This window comes from Gymnodraco acuticeps, unplaced genomic scaffold (genome assembly GCF_902827175.1).
Source record: "Gymnodraco acuticeps unplaced genomic scaffold, fGymAcu1.1, whole genome shotgun sequence".
Lineage (NCBI taxonomy): Eukaryota > Metazoa > Chordata > Actinopteri > Perciformes > Bathydraconidae > Gymnodraco > Gymnodraco acuticeps.
The window spans coordinates 2538782-2553605 of record NW_022990214.1 but is presented as its reverse complement, the minus strand read 5'-3'; the positions used below and the strand labels follow the sequence as shown (position 1 = coordinate 2553605).

The 14824-nt window shown below is 39.7% G+C and overlaps 1 protein-coding gene across 3 annotated transcripts in view; it reads left to right on the top strand.

Moving 5' to 3' along the window:
* Nucleotides 1–13739, top strand: part of LOC117547692 (DENN domain-containing protein 2D-like) — a 35324-nt gene extending 21585 nt beyond the window's left edge. For all 3 annotated transcript variants that reach the window (XM_034218466.1, XM_034218467.1, XM_034218468.1), the window contains 11 exons: nt 4708–4880; nt 5478–5590; nt 5686–5755; nt 5849–5926; nt 7001–7141; nt 9258–9406; nt 10790–10961; nt 11049–11099; nt 11206–11287; nt 11377–11622; nt 12803–13739. In XM_034218466.1, the coding sequence (XP_034074357.1) occupies nt 4708–4880; nt 5478–5590; nt 5686–5755; nt 5849–5926; nt 7001–7141; nt 9258–9406; nt 10790–10961; nt 11049–11099; nt 11206–11287; nt 11377–11622; nt 12803–12870 (1343 nt within the window). In that variant the 3' untranslated portion in view covers nt 12871–13739. The remainder of the gene's footprint in view (nt 1–4707; nt 4881–5477; nt 5591–5685; nt 5756–5848; nt 5927–7000; nt 7142–9257; nt 9407–10789; nt 10962–11048; nt 11100–11205; nt 11288–11376; nt 11623–12802) is intronic.
* The last annotated feature ends 1085 nt before the right edge of the window (nt 13740–14824 follow it).

The window sequence follows — 14824 nt, the reverse complement described above, 5'->3', positions numbered from 1 at the left end:
TCAAGGTTTTCTGTTTCTCTTTTCCATGAACCAGTCTTTAAACACTGCCACTGGTCGGACTTCTTTCTGTGGATTCATATGACTGCAGAATCAAGTATTCAACTAAGCCGTCTAATAATAAAAACTAATAAACATTCTACTCTAGCTATTTTGAAACTCTCAGACATGAACTATTTTATTTAGTTTTGCAGCTACTTCTCTAGCACAAACACACACTACATAGAAGCTGGGTTACGTACTGTAACCCAGCTTCTATGAGTATAGGCGCAGCGAAGCCTATATGATATAGAACTATCCACAGCATCACACATGTAAACAAACCAACCGGCCGGCCAGGCAGGTTCATACTGTGCATACTTTGAGGCAGACTCAGAGACAAGCTTTTTGAAATGATCATGTAGAGATCAGAGTTGTTTGTAAAGCTCCTGCTGCTCAGATAAAGCATGAACCATACAGCCACAAAATGATGGGAAACAGCCAGTGTGAAATAAACCTGATTTATCATTGAATCACCACCAATCACTATACATAACATGCACTGAGTTCCTACTTCCTACTGTTGTTTTTAGCCTGATTCAAGTTAACAAAAAGTCACATAAACTAAGCAAAATACTTCAGGGATGAGGCGCATCATTCATTGACCATGATGGTTTCAACATTCATGTCAACAGAACATAAAAATAGAAACAAGAATCAAATAAAAACATTCTTCAGTGGCCATTTTTGTCAACATCTTCTAGTTTTTTATTCAGACACCCTGTCTATATACAAATCTTCTCAATCAAATGAACGTGTTTTTCCGACTGGACACAGCTATATATCATCCTAAATAAAAACATAAATATACAACGTAACCTTCAAATGTTAACATCTGTATGACAATATTGAATGTGTATCTTAGTTTGTGCAGTTTACTAGGACATTTTTGTACGGAACTTTTTGTAATCAGCGTGTGTCATGACGGATACAAACAGCCAGAGGTGGAGGAAGATATGTTACTTGAGTAAGAATAGCAATACCACAGTGTTCAAAAGTCCTGCATTCAAAGTAAAAGTATCGCCATCGAAATATATTTAAAGCTTGTCAAGTAAAAGTAATCACTATGCAGTTTTGCTAATTTCAGAGTCATATTTTTTAAACTATTGTATTTGAGTTATTGATGGATTCATGTTTTCACCACTTTAATGTTGCATCTGGTGAAGCTCATTTGAATGACTTGATGTACTACTGGGTAGCTTAACCTATAATAATACATCATCATTTATTAGTGTCATTCGATCTTGTGTTGATATTTTCATATGCAAAGTAGCTGCTGAAAAATAGAGTTACCTTACTCTAAGTAAGTAGAGGAGTAAAAGTTACTTTGCAAGTACAAGTACCAAAATTGTACTCAAGTTCAGTACTTGAGTAAATGTACTTAGTTACATTCCACCACCGCTATAAATATAGAGTCTTAATGATAGCAGAAACGATCAGAACAGGAAGTAGGCTGTGAAGAAGCTTTACTCAGAGACCAATCACAGCACACTTTCCTCTCCTCTCTTCGAGTAGGTGATATCTGGAAATATATTTCCCAGAGACGTTTTGTATTGACTGACTCAATATGCTCCGTCACTAATTGTGTTTGTCTTGATGTAATATACAGCTGTTTTTCATATAAGATTGTACTTGCAGGCTTGGGGAATAACTCACTACATGAAATGGGATTACGTAATCGGACACAAAAACATGACTGAATATGCTTAATGAAAGGCAGGTTGAATAAAATCTCTCAGCAGAGGGCACGTTTTTCAAACTAAATGTCTTAGTTTCTTCTTTCCTAAGGTTACATTATTCAGACATTGAGGTAATCCAAAAGCAACGTAAAGTAATCAGGTTACATAACGTTATATATTGATACTCAGATTAGGTTACAGATTAGTCTTTATGTTGTTTTATCAAAGACTGGGCTGTGTCTGAAGTTATTTCCTGTAGAACAGACACTCTGTGTTTAACAGTGACCAGTAACTAGAGAATTCAGAAGACCTCAGAATGAATCTTTGCATCATCACTGACTGCATGAAGGCCATTTCTGCCTCTAATGAATGTGAAATCCATTTGTCTACACAAATGGGGTTACCACAGAGCAAAACAAAATCAAATGTTGGTCAGTAAATATGGTTTTCCACAAATAAAATAAGGAGTTATTTTAGACACAGCAAGAAGTGTTGATATCCTCCGGGGTCTGCTATTGGCTGAGTGATCACACTGTAGAGATTATTTTACAACACTGTACATATCTTAATCAGCGTTCATTGATTAAGCATTGCCCTCCTAAACACCTACTTTTGGACAGTAAAACAACTTGTGTTAAAAGGATCGGACATGCTGTAGGTGTGAACATTGTACATTTTTAGGCTTAGCTCAAATAACTTTAATCACCTATATACAAAGTATATATCAATGACATGACTATGTAGGGACGCTGTTTGAGTCAGGAACGATACAGATTCCTCTTGCAGGGTATAATAACTCCCCGTCCCCACCAATTGAGTTAGAAGTTAAAACCTTTATGCATCATGAGTTTGCCTCTCTAATATTCCCTCGTAGGGTGTTCCAAAGTGTGCGACTGCAGTGGATAAAACCCATTTTATTTTGGCGGACTTTAGCAATTATTTTAAATCCTGCTGCTGAGGACCATAGGGCTCGTATGTATGACAAGCAAGTCATCTCAGGGTTCTGAAGAACAGAGTGGACACAGCTGAACAGGCTTTCATTCCTGCAAAGACGAGATAGGTTTATGTCAGGTGGAAGACCCCTGTTCAGTTCCTCTGCCGGCCCCCTGCCTCCAACATGTTCTCCCCCTGGAAGCACCTTAACGTTGAGTGGCAGTTAAGCACAAGTTGTTTACAGCACGCATTGCAGATTAACTATCAACAAAAATAAGTTTATTTTCTTTACAGGCAGTGGTTAAAACAGCAGCGTTAGCAAAAGTCAATGGTTGCTGCTGTATAGTTTTTACCATATTATTTTTTTCCTCAGCTGAGTATTAGCTACCACACAACACTCAATTTGGAGGAACAGGTTTTTCAACTGGAGGCAAACCACGCCTTCTGACCATCATTAAACACCAGCTAACTGAGTATTTGTGCATGTCCTGTGAGTGTGGGGGGAGTGGCAGCAGCAGGACTCACACACACACAAAGCTGCCAGCCTGAGAAGAAAAACCCCGCTGCTGTGCTTTTATTTTAGACAAAAAGAGAGGAATGCAGCAGCCAACACGTGAACAGGCCGGCAGTGAAGGAGACTGCACAAAGCAGGAGAGACGTCTGGGCCTGGAGGCAAACATTTACTCTGTAAACAACTCTATTAACAGAAGGAGAGGTTCCATCTACAGAGAGGATACATATAACATCACTTTATTCAACATTCAGCATAGTGGATATATAGAAATCAGCCTATGGCTCCTTAAAGGCTTTCCAAATATGACCTTATTATAGTATTCATTTCATTCTAACAACCACATGGTTATATTACACTTCATAAGCACTTTCTATGAGCATCCATACAGACTGGTTGACAGTTATGGCAGTTAGACGATTAAATCAAACAGTTAATGCTCTTTTTTTCTTTTTCATTGTTTGCCTTAGTTATCATTTAAGCCCCTGTCACACTGTCCCGAAATTGACACCCGATGGACACACAAATATGGAATTGTGAATTTCGCACGAAGATGGCCCCGAACCACACACGAAGGCAACATTTACATTACATTTAAGACATACAACTGCAATGAAAGTACCAAAAACAATTGTGTTACAGTACTATGATACTGTACTGATATCTTCAGACTTTGTTCTTTACTTTATCCGTCTTTATATGTAGAAAATATTACGTTTTCTCCGTACTGTTGTTTCCATAACAACAACAACTTCCTGTCAACTGTCCTTCAAAATAATATATTATATCCTTTTTAGTTTCACAGAACACAAATTGGGTTATTTACATCATATATTTACATGATTTTGTTGTGCAATAAAACAACCCGATGGACACACGATAAAGGAAATGTTCAAATTCGGCTGTGATCGTAGCAACATCGGGCCATTCGTGAGGGCATCTTAAGCCATCGTATGACCGCCGGTGGAGTTTCTCAGGCTCCGGCAGCAACTTCGTGAGCGGTGGCAAAAGACGCTCGCGCGGGACCGCAGCAGGATGTGACGCATATTTTAGTTGACCTAATTAAAACCATTTTTTTTATTTTTTGTTTGTCACAGTATCACCTCAAAGTACAAGATACAAAACATTTTCAACCGTGCAACAAAATGTAAATAGTCCTACAAATACTTTTATTTTATTTCCTTCTTATTTTTGTCTAAGCTCAAGGGAGCCAGAGCAGAGGGCGCGGGTTGCCGACCCCTGATTTAGACCAACATGTTGGATGTTATGACTTAAGTTGTAGAGATAATTTAAAGGGATATATAACCACTTAATGGCTGTAAGTGGAAGAGTAGTGTTTCTTCCCTTCATTGAAGATAAACTATAGTTCTTTATTGTCTTGTTTTAGGGTGTTTTTGTTAATTTCCGTCAATCATAACCTTTCTAATCTCCACGGCAGGGAGTGAACCGTCACAGCGTGCAGTGGTACATGGCGCTGCAAACCTCTCCACCTGGATCGCAGTGGTACCCTGCATGCTGAAGCACAATGTCTTTCTTCATTCTGTGCAGGATTCAAAGACTCTGAGCCTCCAGAGCTGCCGGGCCCGGCGGCTGAAAACTCGTCCCGGCAGCACCGCTACGTCAGTGGGCAGTACTTCTTCGAGTACCTGGTGGTGGTCAGCCTCAAGAAGACCAAAGACGGCAGCAGCTACGAACCTCAGATCACCTACCAGTTCCCCAAGGTCAGTCTGAGGGTGGAACACAGAGGCCTGATGAGTTTATGATGATACAAGTAAAGCATTTTCATTCAATGTAATAATACTTAACTCATCAGATGATATTACATTGTAATATCATCTGATGAGTTAAGTATTTACTCAGTTCTCTCAAGTATGGAAGATGGTTGAAAATGAGATGGAAAATGCCCTTGTGTCCCCTGCAAAGGACATGGCTTATTTTTTAAAAGTTCCAAATGAACATACTCTTCTTAAATGTAACATGATATAGTACAGAGTTTCCTAAAATAAAAACAACATTTTCAGAAACAATATCTAATAAAAATCAATCACTTATCTCCGTAGAGTTTATTTGAATGTGTGCTTTGCTTCTACTCATGCAAAATGTTGTCATTTTGACCTGTGGTTCATGATTGTTCAGCCCACATAGTTTTCACAGTGGTCAGCATCATAATTCATCTCACATAAATCATGCCGAGAGGAGGTCTGTTACTATGGTATATTGTAGGCAGAGTGGAGATATTGAGTAGTTTGTAAACTATCAGTGCAACAAAGAAAGTATATTATGTGTTAAAGAACAGAGGTGTGGTTTTGTACTTTCAGAAAGATGGGATGGCTAAATACCAGAAGGAGGAGGAGGAGAAGACACTGAAGGCCATCACTCTCTTCTGTTTCCCAGAGGGCATCAACTGGGCTCCTCTGACAGAATACCCCAGGTACAGCTCCCACCCCCCCGTCTACGTTTTTTCACCGTGATCACATGTATCCATGTTTCAGGTCATTGTTCATGGTCGCTCTCTGTGTGTTCCAGTGAGACGTTCTCCTTCGTTCTGACGGAGATTGACGGCAGCAGGAGGAATGGATACTGCAGGAGGTTACTGGTCAGTGAGCCCGTGAAGGTTTCTCTCCTGTGTCTCCATCTTCTGTATCTCATTCTCCAGTGTTCACTAAATATCCTCTGCTTCCACTCGCAGCCCGGAGGGAGAGGAGCCCGCCCCCCGGAGGCTTACTGCATCATCAGCACCCTGGCTTGTTTTGGCCTCTTCTCCAAGGTGCGTTCAAATGAACATTCATAAGCTGGGAAATCGTTCAACTGTGCTTCTCTTTAGACATTCTGACTTTCCAAAATATATATAATAAAAGCTGTCATCTAAACAGGAAACTTGGTGTATTGTACTCGTGGCCTAGCCTTTTCATTCTGAATAGTGTGTTTGCAGTGTTCTGCCCTTCATCAACAGTTGCATATAGTGACGGCTTCAGTACTTCTTATTAAGACTTTGGGATATGGCAACTTGCCAAACTACGTAGTGGAATCATCACCAACGTATTCATTTACAAGTTGAAGTAAAAATATAAGCACCATGATAAGTCATAATGGAGACATGTGAAATGGGACAACCAGATAAGCTATATATATACAATGTGTATATATATATATATATATATATATATATATATATATATTAGGTCTGTCAGTCGATTAAAATATTTAATCGCATGATTGTCCATAGTTAATCGCGATTAATCGCAAATTAATCGCACATTTTTGATCTGTTCTAAATGTACCTTAGAGGAATCTTTTTCAAGTTTTTAATACTCTTATCAACATATGAGTGGACAAATATGCTTTATGCAAATGTTTATTATCATTTGAACAATGACAAATATTCTCATGAATATTAAACACAACATCCTCTGAACATTACAAATATTCGCCTCAATTCAACCTGGAACCTCTCTCATACAATAATACAATACTGTGTGTGTGTGTGTGTGTGTGTGTGTGTGTGTGTGTGTGTGTGTGTGTGTGTGTGTGTGTGTGTGTGTGTGTGTGTGTGTGTGTGTGTGTGTGTGTGTGTGTGTGTGTGTGTGTGTGTGTGTGTGTGTGTGTGTGTGTGTGTGTGTGTGTGTGTGTGTGTGTGTGTGTGTGTGTGTGTGTGTGTGTGTGTGTGTGTGTGTGTGTGGTGTGTGTGTGTGTGTGTGTGTGTGTGTGTGTGTGTGTGTGTGGGTGTGTGTGTGTGTGTGTGTGTGTGTGTGTTGTGTGTGTGTGTGTGTGTGTGTGTGTGTGGTGTGTGTGTGTGTGTGTGTGTGTGTGTGTGTGTGTGTGTGTGTGTGTGTGTGTGTAGATATTAGAGGAGGTGGAGAAGCGGCGGCAGATCTCCACAGCCATGATCTACCCGTTCATGCAGAAGCTGAGGGAGGCTCCCTTCCCAGCCCCAGGACACACTGTGGAGATTAAGAGCTTCATTCCAGAGTCGGGCACTGAGGTCAGACAAACACCCCCCCCCTCCCCTTTTTACCCTTTTTTTGCACCCGAGTGAAAGGTGAAAAAAAATGTATGTACATATTAAGGAATTAAATGTTCCTTTTTGACCTGTATTTTATATTACAATTGGTAATAGTTTAGTTTAGTTTATTATTTTTTTCGAGCGTGTAAAACCAAAGAAAATACAAATGAAACAAAAGATGATACAGACATGATACAGTACTATACAAATGAATGCAATAACAAAACGAAATATTTAATTAATAATTGAATAATCTGTAGTATCATTGTCTGATAACAATAAACAACAAAGCTTTAGCTTTAATTACACGTCCGAAAAGGGGTCGGAAGAAGTTTACACTTATTTAATCCGACTCCTTCTCCCTTTTTTTAAAACTTTTTTTTTTCTTTTTACATCTTAATATATGTTAACATACAATATCAATGTATACTTTAACCTTGAATAATTTATATAATCATTCATATAATATATACAGGCAAGTTAGGAGAATGGTCTCTATATATTTATATATATATATATACATATGTACATACACAAATTCATACAAACACAAATTCATAAATAGAATACAAACAGTTATGGTTTAGCAGTGTCCTCCCTGTACCTTGTGAGAATTGTGTCTTTATACCTCTTGTTGAATAGTTTGATGTTTGGACATCCCTTTAGCTCCTCACTCACATTGTTCCAGATCTTCACCCCACAAACAGAAACACAAACACTTCTCTTGGTAATGGTGATTACGTGATTATTCCAAGGCTATTACCTATTCTATTACTAAGGGAATAGAGGTATTATAAAATAAGTATATTTCCATAAAACCTATACATTCAAAACAGAATCTAACGTGATTCAGCCAGAAATTAAGATTTCGAACTGGAGTTCCCCAACGCCCCCTTGATCTGATGATCAACGCACAGCCCACTGCGCCACTCCATTAATGAAAGATAAAGATAAAAGCTTCAGACATTTGCGTGTGGGGTGTTTCCTGACATATTTGATGTGGTAGAACAAAATCTCTTCAGCTTGTGTTACTACAGACCTTATTTCAGACATCCATCCAAAAACCCGTAAAAGAAAACAGTGACTTTGAGACGAGGGAACAGGAAGTGGTAAAATGCTGACTCGTTTCTGGGTTTTATTAGTAATTCCTGCAGCACAGGATCAATACGAGTGTCCTGCTTAGTGCATGCATACATCTGTGATAGAAAAACAGCGACCTGTTATTTTTCTCTCCTCACACTCTGTGACGTCACCTGCTTAATCCACACGCTCAGGTGTTCGGCGGTGCTCAGTAACCGAGGTGAGGTGTGCATATGCACCAGTGTCAGGTTTCTTTGGCAGTACTCCACCTAGCATATGCAGGCTCTCATGAACGGGGTTTAAGAGCTTATCTGAGTTTCGGAAATTGGTCTTTAAATGTTGAAATACATAAACGGTAGTAAAAAATAGATCTTAAACAGTTTATGAATGTTCATGTAAACAGACTCAATTTCTCTGAAAATTGTAAAAATGTAGTTAAAATGTGAACATGCTCTTTAAAAGTGGCGTAGGGAGGCGTGTGGTGCAGTGGGTTGTGCGTTGGTGTTCGGATCAGGGGTCACAGGTTCAAACCCCACTGCAGTCAGCATGTCGTTGTGTCCCTGAGACTCTTCACCCCAAATTCTCCTGTGGAGATTGCCCTCAGTATTGAGTATGTAAGTCGCTTTGGATAAAAGTGTCTACCAAGTGACATGTAATGTAATGTAAAGTGAGAATGTAGGAGTGAGATCCTCCATGTGGATGTGCTTCTGTGGTGGTGTCTGGACCTGTCCTGCATTACCTAACTTTTAGCTCAGAGCTGAAACCTCACACCTCCCCCATCGGGCCGCATTCCAATATCTCCAGCTGTCACTGATGCTGCTGTGTTTTCGTTGGGCGTCCCTCAGGCCGGAGGAAGGACACACTCTGGCTGTCTTCACGAAGGCATTCATATTATGATAATGATGAAAAGCGATAGCTGCATTTTAACCCTTATTTCAGGGCTAAGTGAGCACCCTCAGAGTTGGAGGTGGTGGGTGATGTTTGCATGTGTGTGACAGATGTGACTCTCCCCCAGATCATCAGTCTGACGCGCCCACTGGACTCCTGGCTGGAGCACGTCAACTTCGCCACGCTCTTCGACTGCCTGACAGACGAGGAGGTGCTGCTGGTGTTCGCTGCCGCCGTCCTGGAGAGACGGATCGTTTTCATCGCTGAGGAACTGGGGTACTACACACTCATAGATGTAGATTCCACGAGGACATTATCAATTCATCAATCATACCGAAAGTCCAGCTCTCGAGACACTTTAGACGCAGGACTGGAGTACAAGCTGAGAGACGAATTGTACAACCAGATTGTTGTCCGTTTACCAGCTTATTTCTAAATCATGAAAAACAAACAAGGCCCTCGTACTGGGGCTCAGTCCTCATTCAGAAGTCTGGGGTTTGAATCTGGCCTAGGACTGATAACTTGCTTCTATCTTTAAACGCTGTCTCTTAAATTAAGGAACTGATACTGCCTGAAAATATCTTTTAAAAAAGGAGGAACAAAGCATTGTCAAGCAATAGCCAATGTGTTCCCAGAATGCAGTTGCTCTCCACAAAGACTCTTTACCTGCATTCAACCAAAACCCAATAGAACATGATTGGTCAGTAATTACTCCGACTGCACACGGACACCAGAATGTTGCATACAGATATCTGTTTACAAAGATTATGATGAGTCACAAATGTACTATCGAGGCAATCCAAACTCCAAACACGAAGCCTGCCTTGAGTCTCCAGTTATGATGCTATATTGCAGTCCAAACAAAAGAGAAGAGAATCCGGTTTATTAAATAAGCAACGTTTAATTTGAATGCAAACTATATCATATACAACAGCCCCAATAGCTGGCTATAACTACAAAATAAAATGAAATGCTTCAACAAAATGACTGATACTAAGAAAAAGTGTGGTTCGAAAAACTGTGTAACCGCTCAACCGGGAGCTCATCTGAGCTCTGTGTTCATGCCCTTATAAGGACACATGAGGAAAAGGAGTATAGCTCTGGCCTCTCCATATTGACCTCTCATAACAAAATATAATAATAAATCCATTTACTTAACACAAAGCATGAAAAGGTAGTTCATTGATTATAAAACGGAGTAAAAAATACACAATTCATCATGTTTTAAATTAGATATTTCAAATAACAAATGTCTACAATTTATATCGTATTAAATATCAATTATGTCATAAAGTAAACCAACCCCTGTCAATATTCATTAGCATATAACAGAAACGTGTCTGTATCGGGGCGGCAGGAGCTCAGTCTTTAGGGACTTGTCTTGGGAACCGAGGGGTCACCGGTTCAATTTGCCATTGGACCAAAACACAGCATGTGGACTGGTACTAACCAGGTGCCCTTGAGCAAGGCACTGAACCCCCAACTGCTCCTGAGCGCCAGCCTGGCAGCCCCTTCCTTCTGACACCTCTCCATTAGTGCATGTCAATAGGTAAAAAATGCTCCTCAAAGAGTTGAGAGGCTTGAAAGGTGATTTTCTGATATGGCATTAAAAGCCCCCCTCATGTTATTGACTGAATGTATGACCTGATCTCTCTGCAGCACATTATCACAAATCATACATGCTGTGGCAGCCCTCCTGTACCCCTTCACCTGGCAGCACACCATGATCTCCATTGTTCCTGAGATCCTGATCGACGTGGTGATGGCCCCCACCCCCTACCTGCTGGGAGTCCAGAAGCATCTGCTGGACCTGGTCACCGACCAGACTGATGTGAGTTCACATGGAGAAGAAACGTTTTTAATAATCAAAGTGTTACTTCAATTGCAAAAAGATTCATTCTCATTCTCTCTGTGACAGCTGCTGGTGGTCGACTTGTCTGACAATAAAAAGGAAACCTTCATTGCTTCAGTAAGTGTCTAGAAAATCAGCTTTTAGTGGCCATTTCTTTGCAAATTCACAAGAAACAACCATTTAGTAAAAGTTCAAACATTTGTGTATTACCTTCCTTTTCCAGGTTGGTGATGAAAGCTCTATTCTGCCCCCGAAGCTCAAAAGTGAAATCCTAGAGGCTCTTGGTGCCAGACAAAAAGCATCAAGTGAGTGACAGAAATCAAACACAGGTGTATCAGTTAGAAACAGAGTGATGGCTCCATCATCCCCGAATGTTTTTTGTGCTTTGCTTCAGCGGTGGAGGAGTTGAACCGGGTGGTGTCGGAAGCCTTCCTGCTCTTCTTTGTGAAAACAGTGGGCCACTTCAGATCCTACGTGAAACACAGTCGCGGCGGGGGGCCAGGGGTGTTTGAAAAGAGAAGCTTCTACAAGGCCATCGATTCCAAAACTACACGACACTTCGTCAAGTTGTTCCTCCAGACGCAGATGTTCGACCTGTTCATCCAGGAGGTGGAGCAGCAGCAGCCTGGACCGCAGCAAGGTGACACACACACACACACACACACACACACACACACACACACACACACACACACACACACACACACACACACGTGAATCACATGTTTGTGCTGGGTGCAGGCGTAAGCCTCACTGCATCTCTTGCAGCCCAGTTTCATCCAGAATCAGTTCAGTAGTTATGTATCAGACCAGTAAAAAAGTGTTGAACAATAATGTAATCAGTAACCTAATCAAAACAGGGGTATTGTAACCTGATTACTTTATTTTTGGATATCATCAATATCAGATGCAATGCAAATAAATACAAGAATAAGATGTTTTTATACTGAAGTGTAGTATTATGTAAGACAGAACAATTTGACCTTAGAAAAGAAGACATCAAGTCTATCATTGTATTGATAGGAAAAGCTGACTTTCATGAAGCATATTCAGAAAGTGAAACCATAAAGCAGATGTAGGCGTATAGATTCACACTTCAAGTATTAGCCTACAGAACATTACAGCTCACAGAGAAGAGAGAACATCTGATCTTTTTAGGTTTGACTAACATTGTAATTGAAATGCAACAGTAATCTGATTACATCTTTAGGGAATGCAGTTAACTTTAGTTTTTTACCTGATTATGTAATACCGTTACATGTAATCTATAACTCCCCAGGCCTTCCACATTTGAGTGTGCTCGTGGTGTAGACTATTGTCCCACAATGCCATGCACAAAGAGAGTTCTGCTCACATCTGGAAAACAAATGAGGGCAAAACAGCTTGGAAAGAAGACATGTTTCTGTCTCTCTGTGAGGGGACCTTCCAAAGTCAACGTTGTGATTGACACACAACTTGGGTGGGGCCATATGACGAAATAAGGGCTGCCTCAATTTTTTTTTATGAAGCCGGGCTAAGTCTTCAGGAGTTTGGAAATCCTACATGGTTCTGCAATGAGGTTGCACCACACACAAGAATACATGTCACAGTTGTTCTCCTCTGTAATCTCAAAAACACTACAGGATTAGCAACAATAAGGTGCATCACACACTATCAGCTACATCAAATCCACTCCACTGTAATTGTATATAGTGATTTACATTTCCGGTACACTCTCTTCTACTCATAGCATGCACATAATTGACCATCGTGTTACTGAGTCGTCTAGCTGAAATGTATTTACAGTGCACTAACTCCAGCTCCTGTCATTTGCCCTTTAGGAATATTTAACAAAAAGATCCTCGAATACCAGGAGAAGAAGAAAAAGGAGAAGGCAAAGAAACACTAGCTCTGGGCGGGGGGGCCGGGTGTACATAGGGGAGTTGATAGGAAATGTCAGATGTGAAAGTTGCACTGTGTGTTTTATGTCCTGTGTCAGTGTGGTTTTAAACAATGTGTGAATTACTGTATGGCTATGTTGCTGCTATCTGTGAAACACTGGCAGAATGAGAGACTGCAGTTCCTCGTGTTCTCAGCCTGTGGCCGCAGTCCGACGCTGATCAGCAGGAAATCATTTCAAATAAAGACTAGTTTTTTAAGTCCACGCATCTACAGTCTCAATCTTTGGCCTCAATGACTAGAAGAAGGTTGTGTTTGTTGAACACGTCTTTCTTTCTGACTGACACATAATTAAACATCCTTACTTTCTATGAACAGAAATGCAGAAATTGATCAGAGCAGTTCATTCCAGTTCGCTTACTAAACATATATAAACAGTGTCTATAATCTATGCAATTTAGTTGGGTATGTATGACAAAATACAATACAAACAATCAAGGACAACATGTAGTTATTAAGGTGTCTCTATGCAGGCTTAGTTTCTCATTCTTAATAATAACCGGGGCCTCCCTCAATAAATTAATAAGTTACTGATTGAAGAATATTTCAGAAACATTTTCCAAGAGAAACATGACAAAACAGAAGCTCTTTGTAAGCTTTGTTTTTGAAAGTTTCTTTATGAATGTGTGTCATTTATTATGAATGCTTTTATGTTATTATTATTATCATTATTATTATCATACAACTGCTACGCCTGTTGCCATAGCCTGCAGTTTGGTCCATGTAGCATCCTGCGTTGGTGCTATAGGGTTATGCACACTGTATTTTTGTCCTATAGATTTTGTACAGTAAACTATTAAAAACAAATATATCATAAAACATGGAATATATTTTTTGATGAATTAGAACAGTTATTACCTATGATGCTTCAACATTTTCTCACAACAAACACTTGTCATATTTGCTGCACAGTTGGTTTTGGGAGAAATGAAGGAGGGAATAAATAAGTGGAGGTTATCATGACTGGGAGTAATCTTCACATTCACATAGGCAGTGTTGTATTGTAACCTAAAGTAATAAAGTATTTTCAAATTCTACTACTGTATTCCTTTACTCCACTACATTTTGTTGGCAAATGTTGTACTCTTGACTCCAATACATTTATTTTAAATATTAAGTTACTAGTTTCTTTGCTGATTTAGGTTAAAATATAAATCGAGACTTACGTTTACATACACTATTATTGTTAAATAACTTAAATACATATCTAGTGTTTATATGTTCCTCTCATCATAATATCTTACTGACTGATTGATTGATTGAAAAGTTTATTAACAGCTTGTATATTGGGTACAGTACAGTACAGCTCAAAACATACAATTGTTAAGGGGATGCAGACCAAAGAAAGACTTTCGTCTTGTTTACACCAGGGTCCCCCATTTCCAATTCATCATATCATTTAAGACATATAAGACATATTTGACATACAGATGGCTTATTTACAATTTACATACAGGTGTTTTTTTACATACAGATTGCTTATTTACAATTTTCATTTTAGATTTTGTTCTAATACATCCTAACCGGACATTTAAGACATACCAAGTCTACAGATATACAGTTAGTAACAGAGTCTAAAATGCGAGTATATACATAGATGGGGGGGGGGAAGCTGTCCATTGAACGACAGGTTGAGATTTGTACCATTATCGGGGCCAGTTTTGCAATGCTCTCCCCCGAAGGTGCTCTTTAAGAGAGGTTTTGAAGGTAAGTATAGTTTTACTTTCCTTTACAGTTGTGGGAAGAGCGTTCCTCCTTGATGTGGCATAATTGCGAAACGTGTATTCCCCCTTTTTTGTGCCAAATCTGGGTTTCACATGATTTGTGGAGCTCCCTCTGGTGTTATGATCATGGTATTCCTTGACCTTTGGGAAGAATTTTGACATGTACATGGGTACCATAGA